The sequence below is a fragment of the Stigmatopora argus genome, chromosome 8, assembly GCF_051989625.1.
Source record: "Stigmatopora argus isolate UIUO_Sarg chromosome 8, RoL_Sarg_1.0, whole genome shotgun sequence".
Classification (NCBI taxonomy): Eukaryota; Metazoa; Chordata; class Actinopteri; order Syngnathiformes; family Syngnathidae; genus Stigmatopora; species Stigmatopora argus.
In genome coordinates this window covers 16,562,427-16,581,721 of record NC_135394.1, presented here as the reverse complement: position 1 = coordinate 16,581,721, position 19,295 = coordinate 16,562,427, and the positions used below count along the sequence as shown (strand labels likewise).

Here is a 19,295-nt window from a genome sequence, read left to right as displayed (position 1 = left end):
GCCGTTTGGTTTGTTAAAACAGATTTCGGAAATTGATTTTGCATTTTTATTTCCCAGAAATGCAATCATTTACAAAGCAAATTAGCTCTTAAACTGAGCCCAAACATAAAACCGCAAAGTCACAGTAAAAAAACAAAAAACAAGACATCAAAACATGCCTTAGGGGGGAAAATAAAACTTCATACAAAAGTCAGCCATTTTGTTTTCATTGTAAACCAGCTAAATAAGGTATTAAATTTTCTGCGCTCTTTTGACATCATAATTCACTTGAAATCAAATCAACCAAACCGTTTCCAGGTCAAATAATGACAATTATTCCAACGATAATTATAATAATTGTACTTTTTGCTAAGAATTGCCTTTGCGCTAAATATGGACTTCAGTAACGAATACCTTAAGTCTTTTTATAAAGGAAGCATAAAAAAAACTTTTCATACAAAAGTCAGCCATTTTGTTTCCATTGTAAACCAACTAAAGAAAGTATTAAATTTTCTGGGCTCTTTTAACTTCAAAATTCACTTTAAATCAACCAAACCTTTTCCAGATTGAATAATGACAATTATTCCCACAATAATAAGAATAATTGCCCGTGTACTAGATATGGAGTTAAGTAACGAATACCTGAAATCTTTTTCTAAAGGAAGCATGGAAAAAAAAAAGTCACCCCCAAAAATTAACATATCCAACCACCCATTCTCGCACCTTGGATCACTGCTTCTGCTGCATGGCCTCTTTGCGGGCGGCGTCTTGTAGCAGTTGCGTGTCCACTTCGTCGGCAGGCAGTTGCACGTAGCGCACCACCGAACCGCGGATGAAGCAGTTTTTTACCGACAACTGAAAAGCAAAACAATGGTGCATTAGCAAAATTAAATCCCACAAGGCTGGCTCCTGTTTTTTCTGCAGCTAGGACCTAATCAAAACTTATTACCGTATTTTCACGACTATACGGCGCATCGCATTTAAAGGCGCAGTGTCAGTAACGAGTGCTATTTCTGTATTTGACACACACAAAGGATGCACCGTTTTTAAAGACGCAGCAGGCATGGCAAAACATACACCAGCTTAAACATACGGACACACGCTAAAAACACGTTTTTAAAAAGGCAACGGAAGCAAAACTGAGTTCGGTTGTACTTTATTTAGCCATTTTACAATCTACTCACGTCATCGTCACCCACAAATCCATCAAAGTCCTCATTTTCTGTGTCCGAATTGAACAATTGTCCGAATGAATCATCGAAAATGCTGAGTTTTAGACATTCGTCCAGGCGGCTACAATCCATTCACAAATAGTAGCTAGCTTAACTATTCCAACGCTGCCTTCCATGCTTCGTAAAGCTGTGTTGATGTCGATGTATACAGGCCACAATCCATTGGGTGTATTGACAAAAGAACTACATATCCCAGCAGTCACTGCGCAGTACTTTTTCTACGGGGAAAATAGTAGAGTCAGGGGCTGCTTGCCGTAGTTGTGAGAGCTGTAGAGGATGGTGTACCCTATCCACTGATTTATTTGATTTTATCGTGATAACAATTTTAGTATTAGTTCATATATAAAGCGCACTGGATTATAAGGTGCCCTGTCTATTTTGGAGAAAATTTAAGTCTTTTATGTGCGCCTTATAGTCGTGAAAATAAGGTACTACTACTTAAACTATTTAATATTTATTATTTTGACCACTATTTCGTGATTATTTTTGCACAGCAACGTGCTCATAACATAAACAAATTTAAATGAACTTGGATTACGATGCAGACACACTCACAAATAAGTTTAATCTTACCTTAATTCTAATTTTAATTTACATTTTCATACCTTTCTTGGCTCTATTGGCCCCGCCTCCACCCTGACTTTCAGATGCAACCTATCAAGTGTTGTTTGCTTTTGTCTTCCCTTCAAAATATTCCCACAATGACGCACACAAATGTGCTCACAATAGGATAACGCACGATTATTTATCCATACTGTATATTGATTGTGTCTGCTTGTTTGTTGTTGCGACCATCGACTCAGCAAGTGTTGCGACTTGGCGCTGAACGTCTCCAAAACCAACCTTGGAACTCATCCTGGACTTTAGACGGAACCAGCGCGCTTCACTCTACTGACCTCACGTGGACTACTTATTGATTTGTCCATCTGCTGTTATTTGTCCACTATGTAGTGAAATCTTTAAATCGCATTATACTTGTATAATGACAATAAAAGCAATCAATTCAATGCTTACCATGTGTGGATACTTTTCCGGGTCTGTGACGCTTATATCTGTCAGTTTGATGTTGAGGTACTGAAACAGAAAATGTAAAATGGAACAAGTCAAGCAGTGTTAAATACCTCAATGGTAACTTTATTGGTTTTAACAGCAGACATTGAGAAACAATAGCAAATACAAGCATTTTTTTCTGTTAATGAAATCATCCAGCTAAATAGCTAATTAGAATTCATTGAAAAAACTATTTCTACGTAAATTTTAATACACGTGTAACAGTACTATGATAAAAAAATATCATAGTACTGTTACACGTGTATCAAAATTTACGTAGAAATAGTTTTTTCAATGAATTCAAATTAGCTATCTAGCTGGATGATTAAATTAACAAAAAATGCTTGTATTTGCTATTGTTTCTCAATGTCTGCTGTTAAAACCAATAAAGTTATGCTTGAGTTATGATTTAAAAAAATATCATAGTACTGTTACACGCGTATTAAAATTTACGTAGAAAGTTTTTTCAATGAATTCAAATGAGCTATGTAGCTGGATGATTTCATTATCAAAAAATGCTTGTATTTGCCATTGTTTCTCAATGTCTGCTGTTAAAACCAATAAAGTTATGCTTGATATATTTAACACTGCTATTAAAATAAATGTGACATACCTGGTCAACTGAATGAAGAGTCCCACAAATGCTGAAATGAAAAGGAATTATTACGCACGCCAAACAATTTAACATTGACTTGCTTGTTATTAATATAACTTAAATAGCGAAACGATAAAGCTCACCTCAGGTCGTTTTTTAGTTCTACCACCACGTCTTTACCCACCAGTGACTTGAAAAACGAGTAGAAAAGCTGCAGAATAAAATAAACGAGCACAAAACGACACGGGAACGTTAGCCTAGCAGCGAGCTAACAGTGCTAACGAGGCAATTAGCTCGCAACTAAATAACGCATTGAATTTAATACAACAAAAATGTTCATTTAGCAATGTCAAGAGGTTTAAAAAGGCGATAAATTCATTCATTCGAGCCGAATTTCTCACCATTGCTGAGCCGGTTTGATTTTTGCGGCGTTTGGACTGACGTCGAAAACGTGTGTAAACGTCATCAATCTGCGACAGACTGTGATAGTGTATGCTATGAACTTAAAACTCCACTGGGTGGTGCTATTTTAACATAATTTGTTAACCTTTTTCCATGCGTTTGACTTTTTGTTTTTAAATTAATTTGTATTTGTTTTAATAAAGATAATGTACACATTTAGACTAAATGTTGTTTCTGAACGAATCAAAATATATGGTATTTTTCGACAACAAGACAAAAAGCTAACAAATGGTGTTGACTAATTGTGAATTAAAGCTAATAAGGCCAAAACCTGTTTAAGATATTTTTTAAATCAACACAAATAGACAATTATTTAAATAAATGGTTATTTGAATGGTAGTGCAACTCTTTAGGATTTTTTAGATTGTGTCATTAAACCTTTTAATGTTCAGGTAAACAACATTAAACATAATTCAAGCATCATAATGTAGGAGTTAAAGTGACTAAAAAATAAATTTGGTGAAATTTTATTGTGTTGTCTTTATCTGCGTACTATCTAATAGTAACAGAAGCTAACCTTTGGTTTAAACAAAAAGATATGTATATATGTAAAATATATTTATTATACAAAGCTCAGCAAATAAAAATAAGCACTAGAGCAATCACATTGGTTGAATATTGATGAAGCGGCAAGGCGGCGGCGGCCTGATCTGGAAAATGATCTCATTTCACAGAATGGCCCATTTTGGTAACGTTGGGTTGGGCTGAAAAAAAGAAAGAAAAATAAACATCACAATACACATTGGTCAGACATTTAAAAGTAAAGTTAATTTTCTATTTTTTTATGCAAACTCTAAGCAGTGAGGCACCAATCATAGCTAGCAGCAATTTAGCATCCAGTTAGCCTAGCACACATGGTTTTGGGATGTTGGAGGAAACTGGAGTACCCGGAGAAAACCCACGCAAGCCCAGGGAGAACATGCAAACTCCACACAGTGAGGCACCAATCATAGCTAGCGCAATTTAGCATCCAGTTAGCCTAGCATGCATGGTTTTGGGATGTGGGAGGAAACCGGAGTACCCGGAGAAAACCCACGCAAGCCCAGGTAGAACATGCAAACTCCACACAGTGAGGCACCAATCATAGCTAGCAGCAATTTAGCATCCAGTTAGTTTAGCATGCATGCTTTTCGAATGTTGGAGGAAACCGGAGTACCCGGAGAAAAACCCACACAACCCCGGGGAGAACATGCAAACTCTACAGAGTGAGGCACCAATCATAGCTAGCGGATATTTAGCATCCAGTTAGCCTAGCATGCATGTTTTTGGGATGTGGGAGGAAACTGGAGGACCTGGAGAAAACCCACGCAAGCCCAGGGAGAACATGCAAACTCCACACAGTGAGGCACCATATTAGCTAGCGGCAATTTAGCATCCAGTTAGCCTAGCATGCATGTTTTTGGGCTGTGGGAGGAAACCGGAGTACCTGGAGAAAACCCACGCAAGCCCGGGTAGAACATGCAAACTCCACACAGTGAGGCACCAATCATAGCTAGCAGCAATTTAGCATCCAGATAGCCTAGCATGCATGTTTTGGGGCTGTGGAAGGACACATGATATTGATATTTTCAGTCCACTTACGGTCTTTTTGGAGCGGCGTTTGTCCAGGCCTCGTTGGTGGCCTGTTCTTGCCAGGGAGTTCGGAGGCATCCCGGTAGTCTCTGGGTTTGGCCTGCGGGTCCGGTGGTCCCGATCGAATCTTAGTGGGCACCGGCGGTCGACTGTTGACGACGCAGCCCTGAGAACGCGACGGAACCACCGGCTTCTTGTTCTGAGCGACGGCGGGCGGCAAGACAGGCTTGGACTCCGAGTGCGTGAAGGAACGATTGCGAGGGGTGGGCACCGGGGGGCGCTCCGTCTCGCCCTCCTGCGACTTGGGTGCGAGAACGGGATCGGGTTGGTTCTTAAGGGGGCCATCCTGCTCTTTGGACAGACTTGGTGATGGTTTCATGGAACCGTAGAGTGGATTGTCAAACATCTCCGATGGCTCCACAGCGCTAGGAAACAAACAAAACAAAACAAAAACAAGTTTCCGTCAAGAATCAAAAGTAAACGGAACTAAACTTTTACTGGATTTCACGGGGAAAACGGGGGTTTGTTTTTTTGTGGAACCAGTCACTCACGCTGACTTTACGGGTTTCCCAGCGGGGCTCTTCTTTGCTTCTATACTGGTTTGTCCACCAAGAGGCAAATTCCTGGGCGGCATGCTGTAACTCCATCCTTTGTCAATCACTCTGCCACTCCTGTAGGACACCTCCATGTAGCTGGGGTTCGATATGTCATGAGCCGATTGGCTGGACGGAGTCTTGTCGCCGCTTTTGCCTTTGGAGTCATCTCTTTCCACTTTGACAAAGTCTGAAATCCAAAGAAACAAACAGATGAAGCGGACCATTAAACTGCCCCCTCCCTACCCTGTCCAGCATCTCCAAATCCCCGGTGCCTAGGAGTGCATGATAAATGACAATAGACATCCTGGCTTTCACCATTTCAACCTGCTGCAACTCTGGCAGGCGCTTCAGGGCCATAACAGCCAAGACAAACAGACTCAAAGACAGTTTCTTCCCAACAGTCGTCATCATACTCCACTGGAGTTCTGCACCAAATCAAGACTTACTGCTAACCACTTTAGTCACTTTGTACCTACTTATAAATGTGACCACTTATTCAATGTTGACTAGTTATCCATGTTGACTACTACTTATTTATTATGTTGACTACTTATTTATTGTTTATTTATCATTATTATTATTATTTATTGATGAGTTATTATTTATTGATCGTGTATCTGTTCATTTGTTTGTTTGTTGTTATTTGAGCACTTCCCTACTTATGTATGTTGTGACTACTTATGTTTACTACTACCTATTTATTATATTGCCTACTTATTTATTGTTTTTTATTATTATTATTTATTAGTTATTATTTCTTGATTATTTATTTGGTCATTAGTTTGTTGTTATTTGTGCACTCCCCTACTGATTATGTTGACTACTTATTTGTTGATTATTTATTTATTATTATTTATTGATTATTTATTTATTATTATGTATTCATTATTATTTTTTTATTTTTTTATTGATTATTTATTCATTATTATTAATTGATTATTTTTACCTATTATTATTTATTGCTTATTTATCTGTTTGTTTGTTTGTTTGTTGTTGTTATTTGTGCACTTCGTTACTTATTTATGTTGTGACTACTTATGTTTACTACTACCTATTTATGTTGACTACTTATTTATTGATATTTATTAGTATTTATTGATTATTTATCTGTTCATTTATTTTTTGTTGTTATTTGTGCACTCTACTTATCTATGTTCTGACTACTTATTATGTTTACTACGTGTTTATTTATTATGTTATTTTTTGTTCATTTATTAGTTATTGTTATTATTTATAAATTGTTTATTTGCCTGTTTGTTTGTTGTTGTTGTTTGTCCACTTGGTGGTCAAGCTTTAAATCTCATTGTACTTGTATCATGACAATAAAAGCATTCAATTCAAATAAATCCCACTCACCGTATAGCTTTTCCGTGGGTGTACCTTCAGAAGTATGCAGCTGAATCCCTCCAATCAACACCCCCGATTTTTCACCATGGTGCGTGAGCGCCACCTGGAACTCGGTGTAGCATAACTGGGCAGCTCGTAGCGCCACACAACCCTCACCTTTGGGAAATAAAAAATAAAAAAGTTCCAGACTAAATCTGCTCTTGTTCGACATTTTCCCCCAATTTTTACCGTAAGACTCGTCCGAGTCGGTGGACTTCACGCAGATGAGTATGTGCTGGTCCAACAGGTACTCGGCGTCGCATATGATTGGGGTGAGCTAGAAATAGACGAGATTCGTCCTGTTTCCGTGACCGATGCGGGGTTTTTTTCCCGGTAGAATTCTTACCTCAACTTGGTTGCCGAACCAGACTTTGATGGAGCCATCGGAATGATCCGTGTTCTCGCCTTCGCAGGTCCTGACGGTCTCTAGACAGATTCAGATGATTAGCGTAGTACGCTAAGAGTTCAAAGTAATACCTTGACATACGAGCGTCCCGTGACATACGAGGAAATTTGAGATACGAGGAAAATTGCGAGTACAGACGCTCCCCTACTTACGAACGAGTTAGGTTCCGAGCGATTGTTCATAAGTTGAATTTGTTTGTAAGTTGATTCAGTGCTATATTTTGTATTATAATTTATGTTTAAGGCCTATATAAGTATATTGAAGGTTTATATAAGTGCATTTGTATGTTTAAGGCTTGTATAAGTAACACGCATTGGTTTGTACTAAAAAACATTTAATAAAATGGAGAGAATATGTACAGTACTGTATAGAGAGAGAGAGAGAGAGAGATTTATGTATTAGAAACTGGCCGAAAGAAGCGATCTAACGACGATTGCACAGTTTTCTTCTTTTTTTCATCATAAATGATGCGGTAGCACTGTATGGCATCATTCAATTGATTTGCAAACTTTGTGCAACGTTCAATATTTGGGTCCTGCTGCTCGATCTTTCTGTTTATAAATGGTACTGACGGTCGAACGATTCAAGTTGTATGCCCGTGAAACGCTCACCACTGTCACGCGCATCAAGCTTCGTTATTATTGCCACTCGTTTCAAATGAAATGGCTTGCCTCTTCCTTGCATCTCCCTCAATAGAAGCCTTTCGCTTTTTACCAACCATATTCAATAATGGATGCACGAGATATTTAATGATACAAATGAAAAAGGTTATTTGCCCACTGGAGATACGTTCACGCACTTCCGCATTGCAACGAAGAAGAGTCTGACACCCTTGCCCTACAGCACAGGTGTCAAAGTGGCAGCCCAGGGGCCAAATCTGGCCCGCCGCATCATTTTGTGTGGCCCGGGAAAGTCAATCATGAGTGCCGACTTTCTGTTTTAGGATCAAATTAAAATGAAGAGTGTAGATGTATATTAAATTTCCTGATTTTTGCCCCTTTTAAATCAATAATTGTAATTTTTTCTATAAAAAACTGAATATTCAGGGGTTTTAATCCATTTATAAAAAAAATCTAAATATTATATCTAAAATGAAATCGAGTTGACGTTAAAGCGGCCCGTGAACCAACCCGAGTCTGATTAAGCTCATATCTCAAGGTATTACTGTGGTATAAATAAGCTGGTTGAACATCAATGAAACATCAATAGGTCTGTTTGCTTACTTTCCAAGCAGCTGGAGTAGTATTCAATAAAGAACTTGGTCTTGGACTTTGTCCGCAGGGTTGCTTTGCAGTTCATGATCTGGATGCTACCTTGGGGCGCGCTGTTTGGATCTGGAAAAAATAAAAACACGCAAGTCAGTGGTTTTGCAGAAAACTGGGGAGTCATTCGTGGCATGAACAAACCCCGCTTGGAGACAAACTGCGAAGCCACGCCCACTTCAAAGGAGGCGAAGACTGGTGAGTGGTCGCTGGTCATGATGTCGTTTGTGCAGCCTGGCCGATGGGAAACAAATATTTGGGCTTAGAATCTTTATAGTTGTTGATATTTTTTGTAGAATTTTGAAATTAATTTGTTAAAAAGGACTTACCATAAGCTTGGCAGACCACGTGGACCAGAGGGTAAGATTTCCGCAGGACACGATCGCACCAGGATGGCAAATTATATTTGGTCTGTGAGATTTCAGTGGAAAATGGTCCATTAGAATAAAGCATCTTTAGTCAAAGGATGTTAAGGATACCCTACAAAACGTATTATAATATGGATAGATTAGCGCGTGGGCATCACAGTGGGGTGCATTTGCAATGAGGGAAATTCAATTCCGATATGGAGTGATTATCTTAATTTAAATGTGGTATTGATTATTTTGTTCATTTTTCATTTTTTTTATATGTGATTTTTCGTATCCGGGGAGGTTAGATTTATCGCTTAAAAAAGACGTCATTGTAATAAAAGGGCAAATAGCAACATTTTTTTAGGAGAATAGCGTCCGTGCTGCCATTGACGAGGATAGATGTCCAATTTATTGAGTAAATTCTTAAATTTTCATTAATTTGTCTATGAGGGTCTATTTTGTTTGTCATTTTTTTACTTTTTTATTGAAATATGACTGATATTAGGCGGCACGGTGAATGAGTGGTTATTGCGTCGGCCTCGCAGTTCTGGGGTTCTGGGTTCGAATCCAAGTCGGTCCACCTGTGTGGAGTTTGCATGTTCTCCTGTGTGGGTTTTCTCCGGGTACTCTGGTTTCCTCCCACATTCCAAAGACATGCATGGTAGGCAGATTGGACACTCTAAATTGCCCCTAGCTCTGATTGGTTGTTTGTCTCCTTGTGCCCTACGATTGGCTGGCCACCAATTCAGGGTGTCCCCCGCCTGTCAGCTGGGATAGGCTCCAGCACCCCCACGACCCTTAGCTATAAACGAAAAACCGCAAAGTGGAATCACCCCAATTAAAATAAAAAATTAAGTAGAGTCACCTCTATTTAAATTTATTTATTTATTTATTTTTTAACTTCTGTGCTGACTTCTAATAGCAAACAGAGGACAGGGGGAGTGGCTTCCGCTTGGAAATTTCAGCGTGGATTTTCACATTTTTATGAACTTACAAAAAATAAACTTAATTAACAAAAAAAAATTCCCCCAGAAAAAAATCGCGATGTCGTGAAGCCCCGATAATCGAGGGATTACTGTATATCATAAATGCAGGGTCACGTGTTTATGTTTAAAACTCTGTATTACTCATTTTGTTTGCAGAAAATATTTGTTTGTTCAATGGGAATGGGTTGAAAGCACTATGTAAATGTAAATAGTACTAAAATTAAGTGTTTAATTTGTTTACAAATACAGATTAGATTTGGTTGTTCAGATGCTGAGTGATTGACACATTATATGGGCTCTATTGGTGTATTTTGTGTAATGCTAAATATATATACAGCATATACTTTGACATGTCAAGGCATTAAAAAGTGGGGAAGGAAAAACATCTGGCAAAACAAAAGCATAGCATAACATAGCATAGCATAACATACCCCTGTGGTTTTGGCCTTTGTGTAGGCATACTTTTCCCGCGTGTAGCGCTCGAAGCGATACGTGGGGGCAAATGTGATCTCCTCCTCAGCTAAAATACCAAAGAAATAAAGAAATAAGTCAAGAAAAGTCATTCTTTGAAGAATTATAAGTACAAATGTAACAAATGTGGGCGTACCAAAGTGCAAGAAGACCTTGTCGTCATTGATCTCCATGTTAAGCTGGTCTCGGCTCAGGAGTTCCTGGTACTGCTGCTGCTTGATCTTGGATACCATGTACTCTGCCTCCTGATGGGGTGCGAAATACAGTCTTGCCTTGAGATATGAACATAATGCGTCGCAGGACCCGAGCTCGCGTGACGATTCACTCGTCACTTCAGACGTATTGATGTTTCATTTGAAAGCTCTCAGGTCCAACTGGCTTATTTACACTACAGGAATACTTTGAGATACGAGCTCAATGCACTCAGATATTGATATTTATTTATTTTGAAATTTATTTATGATATTTATTTATTTTGATATTTATTAATTTGATATTTATTCATTTTGATATTTATTCATTTTGATATGTATTTATTTTGATATTTATTTATTTTGATATTTATTTATTTTGATATTTATTTATTTTGATATTTATTTATTTTGATATTTATTTATTTTCATATTTATTTATTTTGATATTTATTTATTTTGATATTTATCATCTGTATATTTATTTATTTATATATTTATCCATTTGTATATTTATTTATCTATTTATTGATGTATATATTTATTTATTTATGTTATTTGTAATTTATATATATATATATATTTTTTTATTAACTTATTTATGACCTATTTATTTATGTCTAAAATGTATTTTCCTGTCTGTATTCTCACCCTCTTGCTACTGCGACAATGAAACTTTACTTTCAAGTCCTCACAGCTTCCCCTAACCGTATCTCCATTTTAAAAGAAGCCCCTCCCTCTCATCATTCTGCATATCTAACCTCAGTCTGCAAAAGTTCCCCACCTTGTGGATTTCCTGTGTGTGGCTCCATTTTTTTACCTAGATCTACAATGTCTTCTGTGTCTGTCTTGCTACTGCAACCAAGGAAATATCCCGAATACGAGACGAAATAAAATTCTAATCTAATGAATATCAATGCACATCTTGAAAAGGAACACCTAGCACCCGTATGTCAAATTTGTCTCTTATCTCAGGGCAAAAATTTACTCAAAATTTTCCTAGTATCTCAAACGTCTCGTATGCTGGGACACTCGTACATCGAGGTCTTAGAGTAGAACCCTCAACCGACCCCATCAACTTTTCACAGCGTGATTCGTCTAGACCCGAGTCACGACGACCGCCCACGTTAATGCTTGCTCGTTCCGAAATTTACCGTATGGGGGAAGTCCACTCGGTAGTTGAGATCGCCGAGCCAGATGAGGTGCGTGAACTGATTGGTCACGTCAAACGGATTGAGTTTCTTGTCTCCCAGATTGAGGAATCGCAAGATGTTCAAGTAATTTTGGTTACGCCTGCACAGAGTCGAATAATTTACAATTTCAAGATTCCTATACGAAAAAATCAACTTGGGAGCGAACGACAAGCAAAACCTGAGCTTCTTCTCGCTTCCTGACGTCAGGTGGCTGTTGATGAAACCGAAGGAGGTTCCGTTGAACATGAAGGACACTGCGACCGCTCCCTTGTTTCCTAGGGGAAAAAAAATCAAATTTTAAAGTCCCCCTACCACTCAAATGAATGAATCTTGACCAAGAGTACAGTAATACCTTGACATATGAGTGTCTAACATACGAGAAATTTGAGACAACGGAACCTAAGAAGACAGTCGTGGCTGGATCCATAACTTTAAAAAACGAACTGGGATACAGTCAGTTGTGAGGCATGGGGAAGCAACTAGTTCCGACTCAAAAGCCACGGCAGAATACATTAACACAGGGGTGTCAAACTCGGGTTGGTTCGCGGGCCGCATTAACGTCAACGCCATTTCATGTGGGCCGGACCATTTTAGATATAATATTTAGATTTGTTTTTAAATAAATGGATTAAAAGAACTGGCTTAAAAGCCCTGAATTTTCCGTTTTTTATGGATCTAAAACAATGTTTATTTTAGCTTTTTTTAAATATATTTTTAGAATTTACAAAATGATTTTTGAACTAAAAACACAGAAAAAATGGATTAAAAAATGACAATGATTGATTTAAAAGGGGGAAAATCAGCAAATGTAATATACATCTATACTCTTCATTTTAATTTGATCCTAAAACAGAAAGTCGGCACTCATGATTTACTTTCCCGGGCCGCACAAAATGATGCGGTGGGCCAGATTTGGCCCCTGGGCCGCCACTTTGACACCTACGCCGTAGGTGGTGAATTAGAACAATTAAAAACATGTTTTTCCATTTTTAGGTGTTTTTTTTTTCAAAGACGGGGGGAACGGATTTTGTATTTAGTGATTTAAATCGATTTGACATACGAGGTCTAGTCCTGCAACGCATTAAGCTCGTATCTCAAGGTATTTCTGTAATGGGGTTTGGTTTTCATACCCAAAGTGTTGGCAATCCCCGTCTTGACGCTGTCCGAGAAAACATGTGAGATTCTGTTTTCATGCTCCGGCTTGGCCAGAACCATAATTCGAATGTTCCACAGCGTTTGGATGGCCACCTGCCAAAAATGAGGGGTTTTTAACCATGGATGGTCCATCCGGGTTCGATTCCCAAGTTCTCACCTGCTTGAAGCTGATATTGGTGATGTTCCTCAAGATCTCTTTCACCCTTTCGGCCCACTCCCTCTCACCCAGGGCGTCCTCCTGGGTCCCGATGACGTAAATATCGTGCGGAATGTGGTCGGCCGTGTCGTCCTGGGTTTTGCCTTGGCCTTTACACTGGAACCAGGAGTTCAGGTTGTTAGGTGGACTCGCATTTCCTATTGGTTCGTGGGAAGAAAAGGACATTGGTGTAGTTTAATGTCGAGGACATCTGTTGTTACCATGGTTCCCAGGGATCTGAATTCGGGGGTCTTACCCATATTCCAGGTGCCAACAAAGACCGTGATCATATCCGGTTCCGGTTTTCCCGAATGCTTGTTCTTCATTTGTTGAAGAAGTTGACAGAAACCTTCTCTTTTCTGATGGAAGAAGGGAAATCTAAATTTTTCTTCGGTTAAACAGGTTACCACTTTGACTAGGGTTATATAACTTGGATTGGATTGGATTGGATAACTTTATTCATCCCGTATTTTGTTGTCACAGTAGCAAGAGGGTGAGAATGCAGATATACGTGTTTACAACCTCTATATCCTAAATCATAGGTTGAACATTTGCTAGTAATGAAAGGAACTGGGGGCGGCCTGACGGTTTTGGGGTCGTGGGTTCGATCCCAGGGACCAACCTGGGTAGTCTTATTTTAATGCAAAAAAACATCGTCTTATATTCAGGTCAATACGGTATGCCTCAGTTTTGACAACTGGGTTCAAGTCCAGGCCGGTCCAACTGTGTGGAATTTGTGTGTTCTACTCGGGCTTGCGTGGGTTTTCTCCGGGTACTCCGGTTTCCTTCCACATTCCAAAAACATGCATGCTAGGGTGATTGAACACTTTAAATTGACCCTAGGTATGAGGGTGAGTGTGAATGGTTGTTTGTCTCCTCGCGCCCTGCAATTGGCTGGCCACAAATTCAGGGTGTCCCCTCCCTTTGGCCCGATTTCAGCTGGGATAGGCTCCAGCGACCCCAAGCGATCTTAGTGAGGATAAAGCGGGTCAAAAAATGAATGAATGAATGAAAGAAATTGGTCATATTTTTGGAATGAATAAAACAAAAAGAATCCTAGACAAAAATTAAGTGGAATAAATAACCAGATTAATACAGTTATCCCTCGATTATCGCGGTTAATGTGGACCAGACATGGCCGCGATAAATGAAAAATCGCAAAGTAGGGTCACCCCTATTTAAAAAAAAAGTTTTAATTCAGTGCTGAATTTTCACATTTTTATGAAATTATTTTTTTTTATTATTATTATTATTTTCTTCAGTGCTGAGTCCTAATAGCAAGCGGATGACAGGTGAGTGAGTGGCTTCCGCTTGCGAGTTTCATCGTGGATTTTTACATTTTTATGAACTTAAAAAAAATGTAATTTACCCCCCAAAAAATCCCCAGAAAAAAATCGCGATGTAGCGAAGCCGCGATATTCGAGGGATTACTGCACAGTTGTAAAGCTAGCATCCATTCAATCAAATTTTCATCTTATATCAGCATACCTGTCAACCTCTGCCGATAACTGCCCTTATAAATGATTATGATTCCCCTTACAAACCCCCAAAAAACCTTACAAACACCGTACGACTCGTACGTTGTTTGTAAGGTTTTTTGGGGGTTTGTAAGGGGAATCATAATCATTTATAAGGGCAGTTATCGGTAGAGGTTGACAGGTATGTATCAGCAAAGAAAATTGTCGCTCTCGGGTCGGTTTTCGTTTTTTCTACTGATGGTCTACGTCTGATGACAATCATGGCGTCTGACCTTGGTGTTATCGAAGACAAACTCCTTGCGCAAAATCTTCTCTTTCTCCGTCTCCACCACAATGACCAGTTTGGCGTGCATCTTCTGCGACTTCACCAGTTGCCTGACTGGGATGGTTCAAAAAGCGCACGTCAACACCAGAACATCCCAAACCGAAACATTTCCCTTACTTTTGTTGTGCACAAAGTACTTGTCATCAGGCCCATCCTTGGCCTTACTGAGGTGAAGCTTGCCACCTTCCACGTCTACTTTTATGAACATCCTGGTGGGGATTCCTAGAGATTCTTGCTTGACCTTCCGGGCGACAGGCGACCATTCAATACGTGACAAAACATTCCTTGAAAGATGCGAGGGTTACCTCAAAGATAACTGGCGGTATCAGGGACTTTCTGTGGCCTCCGTCATAGCCGACGGAGTTAAACACAGCGTTTATAGCCTGAATGGAGAGAAGAACATTTGAACTAGAAATAAAAATGAATGACACCGTATTTTCTCGCATATTAGCCGCATCTGCGTATAAGCCGTACCCTTAAAATTGCCTTGAAATGGCTGAATTTGACAATTTCTCTCGTATAAGCCGCCCCCTGATTCACAATTTTAACCTCCGAATTCATGGTTTTAATAGGGAGTACAAATGTGTTACTATGAAGGGAAAATATTAAGAAAAATCATCGCACATGCTATTTCTGAGATACTGTATAAATCGATTAATAATAACACATTCCCAAAGGGTGTTGCCTGCACATAGACATATTCAAAAAGGAAGTGGAGTGAGCAGTACAACCAGGAAGTGTGTCCGTAGTGGTCTAGTTTGTCATCTCTAGCTAAGATGGCGGCGCCCTGAGCGAGCAATGGCAGGCACAAGTAAAAAATTATGCAAGATACGCTTGATTTTTTTAATCAAATTTCATTCATAGACGTCAAAATAGATGTTGTTTTGCGTTTTATCTGTTTATCTTTTCTCTATTTTGAAATAAATGACTGTATTGGTCAAATTGTCTTGCGTCATGGCGTCAGGGCGCCATGGTGTCATTGTGTCAGGGCGCCATGGCGTTGTCAACTTGCAGTTTCGTGCATGTCAAGTCTAATTCTTGCGCATATAAGCCGTACCCTTGATTCAGTCATCATTTTTTAGCGACAAATACGGCTAATATGCGAGAAAATACGGTAGTTGATTTCAGAATGTTTACGCCAGAAAAGTGACCTTATCTTCGATAGAGTACAGCAGTTTTGTCAGTTGCTCCAGCCTCAAGGACACCGATTGGCCCGGAATCTTGAAAGAAAAGCCCATTGTGTTTTTATTTTTGTCGTTGGGTTTAGCGAGGGTGCCGAAGACAGAACCCCACTCACTTGTTTTGGAAGGACTGGCGAAAGCTGTGGGTCCAACGCTCTGTGGAAAATCTCCAGAGCCGGTAGGATGCGGGAAATTTCACTGCCTCGCCCCCAAGAAATGATATTTTAGGATTAGGGTTTTATGATACGTTTTCCTCGGTTGCTACGATTGGATGACGTACCTATTCAGATTCTTACAGATGGCGACCATGAGTTTCTTGAGACCAGGAAGGCTGGGGTTTCCTGTCTGGACTTGTTCAGCGTCCTGACAGATGGAGGTCCTGAAGTAGTCCAAAATCAGAGCTTGCTGCTCCTCAGGGATCCTGAAAATACTCAAAAAAGTTCTCGGACTTAACGGCCAGCCCGTTTTTGTCGGCGTTTTTGTCGAAATGAACGTACGTGGTGAACATGTCCGTGTGCTGGAGCCTCATCAGGAACGTTTCCGACAGGCATTTGCTGCCTTGCTCGCAGCCTTTGACGTCGCCGTCCTTCAACTCGTTGGCCGGATTCCTCGGCGGAAGCTGCGGGGGAGGGTTGCTGCACTCTGGAAGGCCAATCAGAGGATTTTTGGAGAGTCGGGGATTTTGAAATGGAATGGAAAAGATCCGAAACCTGCTTCGTCGTCCATCTCTTCCTCCCTTTGGACGGCGTACTGGAGATGCGTGACCAGTCCCATGTTGGGGTTGTGATAGGCTTCCACCAGTTCTGGAAGCATGGAGAAGAACTGGATGGGAACTCCTTCCGAAGCCTGGACGGAAGATGAAAAAAAAAACACAGATCTGGCAAGATAGTTGGAAACCTAAAACTGCTTATGACTTACCGTATTTATTCATGTATAACGTGTCAAATTTTGTACCAAAGTTCGGGTGCGCATTATACACGAATGCCGGTGAAACGTTCCCCCCTGCTGGTGGAAAAAAAGTACTCTCTGCAGCCATCAGAGACATTAAAACCTGTCTTTGTCCGCCAGATGGCGATAATCGACCTTCTTTTACAAAAGCTAGCCCAATCCAAATAGCCTTTGGCAAGTTTTTAAGGTAATAGTAGGGGTATAAAAATAAATAATTAATAAATAAATAAAAAGAAGAATGGAATCAATTGTTTGGTGAGTCTGATGATGATGAATCAGACTTTGAAAATTTTTAAATCTTTTGATGATGAATTGGACTAAGGATTTAGGGTAAATTCCAATTAAGAATTACATACCTCGGCCAATTGCTTCGCTTATTTTTGATTGCAATTCCCCTTATTAAGCAATTAAAAAATTAAAAATGCAACGCGACACATATTTACTCAAATAGGGTGCACTTAAAAGACGAGGTCACCAATCAGTATGCACTAAATTCAAAATTCTGTAGATGTCGCTGTATGACGCTGACGGCTTGACTGTGTGGGTAGTGGGTACTTGCTTGCTGACGCACTATATTTATATAGTGAAAAGGCTTTAAAAAATCCTTTACAAAAGTTGTTATACGGCAAGGGTGTCAGACTCGGGTTGGTTCGCGGGCCGCTTTAACGTCAACTTGATTTCATGTGGGCCGGACCATTTTAGATATAATATTTAGATTTTTTTATTATAAATGGATTAAAAGAACTGGATTAAAATCCTTGAATATTCAGTTTTTTCTAGATCTAAAACAATGTTTATTTTAGCTTTTTTAAAAATATTTTTAGATTTTACAAAATGATTTTTGAACTAAAAACAGAAAAAATGGATTAAAAAAATGACAATTATTGATTTAAAAGGGGTAAATCAGTAAATTTAATATACATCTATACTCTTCATTTTAATTTGATCCTAAAACAGAAAGTTAGCACTCACGATTGACTTTCCCGGGCCACACACTTTGACACACGTGATCTAACGTAAATTCAAATTCAATTGAATAACTGCATGTATTATTTTATATTTTTACTATTATGATTTAGTTATACGGCATTCCCAATTTCAAATGATCCAAAACCATATAAAATACGAGAAAAAACGCATACATATGGATTACATTATCGGTTTCAACTATGCAGAGGCAAACCTTCCCAAAAATACAAATATTTTACACCATTTCAACAAATCTGTGTGAGTTTTAATGTTCCATTTTCAATAATAAAATCGAATCATGATAAGGGGCCAACTTTGAAGCCCAATCAACAATTTCAAAACCTATTTTGAAACCTGCAACCCACAAAGACACCCACCTGTACTGATAGTTTCTTATCCTCATTGGGCAGGATTCTGTAGGTGTACACCTGGTTCTGAAATCTGCAATTAACATCACAATAGTCATCACATTTGACGAGAGAAAAGGTCAAAGTGCAACGTCGTGTTTCTACTCACAAAAGACAAAGGGCAAACGCCCCTTGTATGGATTCACTGTCCCGAATAAGGAAGCTTCCATCTCTGGCGGCCTTGGACAGCAGATCCTCGGTTTTTGAGCGGTTAATATTACCGTGACACCAAGTGTGGTAGCTGTGCATCGTTGTCCTCTTTCCTTTTCGTCTAAAAAAAGGTCGTCTTACATTAATACTGATTGTTTTTTCATTTTTTTTCTCTCTTTCTGGGGAGCTTCATCTTTCACAAGTGTTCTTTCATTCTCACTTCCTCATTTCAAACCGGCATCCGCACCCCCATGCGTACCACTTGAAAAAGCAGATGTGTCACATATGCAATAAATATAAACATACAAGCAAAATTCATATTTCTTGTCGTTGTATCGACTGGAAAAATCAGCTTATTTTTGGGGGTGTCTGTTAAAATAAAACACGACAAATAAAAGCAGGAACTCGGTTAAAAAAGGGGAAGTACTGAGCATGACTTGTTAAATGAACATAATTATTTTTTTTTCTAATATAAGTAGACATAGGAGTTTGATATTTATGTCTATAAATGTTTTAAAATGCAGCTTTAAAGTGAGGGGTCAGAATTTCAGTTTATTTGAGCTGGTCTGGTCGTTTTATTATTCAGGAAATAGTGTTTTTAGAAAGGCTCAAGATTTGACGCAATGGACAGGAAGTATTGTAGAAACAGGAGGAAAATTTGACGGCTGAAAAAAAAAAATGAAAAAAAGCCACAATATGTTCACATGACGCAGGGGAAAAAAAAGTACATGTGCTAAAATGCAGTGGCCAGT

The 19,295-nt window shown here is 39.1% G+C and overlaps 2 protein-coding genes across 2 annotated transcripts; both read right to left on the bottom strand.

The window, feature by feature from the left end:
* Positions 1-32: 32 nt before the first annotated feature.
* Positions 33-3,358, bottom strand: smx5. The gene is made up of 5 exons (XM_077607284.1): positions 3,258-3,358; positions 3,000-3,067; positions 2,875-2,905; positions 2,226-2,285; positions 33-834 (listed from the first exon to the last, which is right to left on the bottom strand). The coding sequence occupies exons 1-5, from the start codon at positions 3,258-3,260 to the stop codon at positions 709-711; spliced, it is 288 nt and encodes a 95-aa protein (XP_077463410.1). The 5' UTR covers positions 3,261-3,358; the 3' UTR covers positions 33-708.
* A 505-nt stretch (positions 3,359-3,863) lies between these two features.
* On the bottom strand, positions 3,864-18,776 carry inpp5d (inositol polyphosphate-5-phosphatase D). Its single transcript, XM_077606972.1, has 26 exons — positions 18,503-18,776; positions 18,364-18,427; positions 16,780-16,915; positions 16,567-16,711; positions 16,350-16,490; positions 16,186-16,267; positions 16,040-16,108; positions 15,194-15,271; positions 15,006-15,129; positions 14,836-14,942; positions 13,342-13,444; positions 13,047-13,243; positions 12,865-12,982; positions 11,913-12,009; positions 11,696-11,834; positions 10,487-10,595; positions 10,311-10,399; positions 8,870-8,951; positions 8,685-8,774; positions 8,502-8,612; positions 7,219-7,298; positions 7,062-7,149; positions 6,843-6,989; positions 5,442-5,673; positions 4,900-5,315; positions 3,864-4,022 (listed from the first exon to the last, which is right to left on the bottom strand). The coding sequence occupies exons 1-26, from the start codon at positions 18,640-18,642 to the stop codon at positions 3,982-3,984; spliced, it is 3,225 nt and encodes a 1,074-aa protein (XP_077463098.1). The 5' UTR covers positions 18,643-18,776; the 3' UTR covers positions 3,864-3,981.
* Between the last annotated feature and the right edge of the window lie 519 nt (positions 18,777-19,295).

What these genes read in the sequence shown, in the direction of transcription:
- smx5 (XM_077607284.1), bottom strand. An exon ending in CTCTTCATTCAGTTGACCAG is followed by an intron (nt 2,286 to 2,874) that starts GTATGTCACATT and finishes TTTCTGTTTCAG; the next exon opens with TACCTCAACATCAAACTGAC. An exon ending in CGGAAAAGTATCCACACATG is followed by an intron (nt 835 to 2,225) that starts GTAAGCATTGAA and finishes TTTGCTTTTCAG; the next exon opens with TTGTCGGTAAAAAACTGCTT.
- inpp5d (XM_077606972.1), bottom strand. Translation starts at nt 18,642, where the DNA reads ATGCACAGCTACCACACTTGGTGTCACGGTAATATTAACCGCTCAAAA. An exon ending in CACACGGACATGTTCACCAC is followed by an intron (nt 16,491 to 16,566) that starts GTACGTTCATTT and finishes GAGTATTTTCAG; the next exon opens with GATCCCTGAGGAGCAGCAAG. An exon ending in GGGGATTGCCAACACTTTGG is followed by an intron (nt 12,010 to 12,864) that starts GTATGAAAACCA and finishes TTTTTCCCCTAG; the next exon opens with GAAACAAGGGAGCGGTCGCA.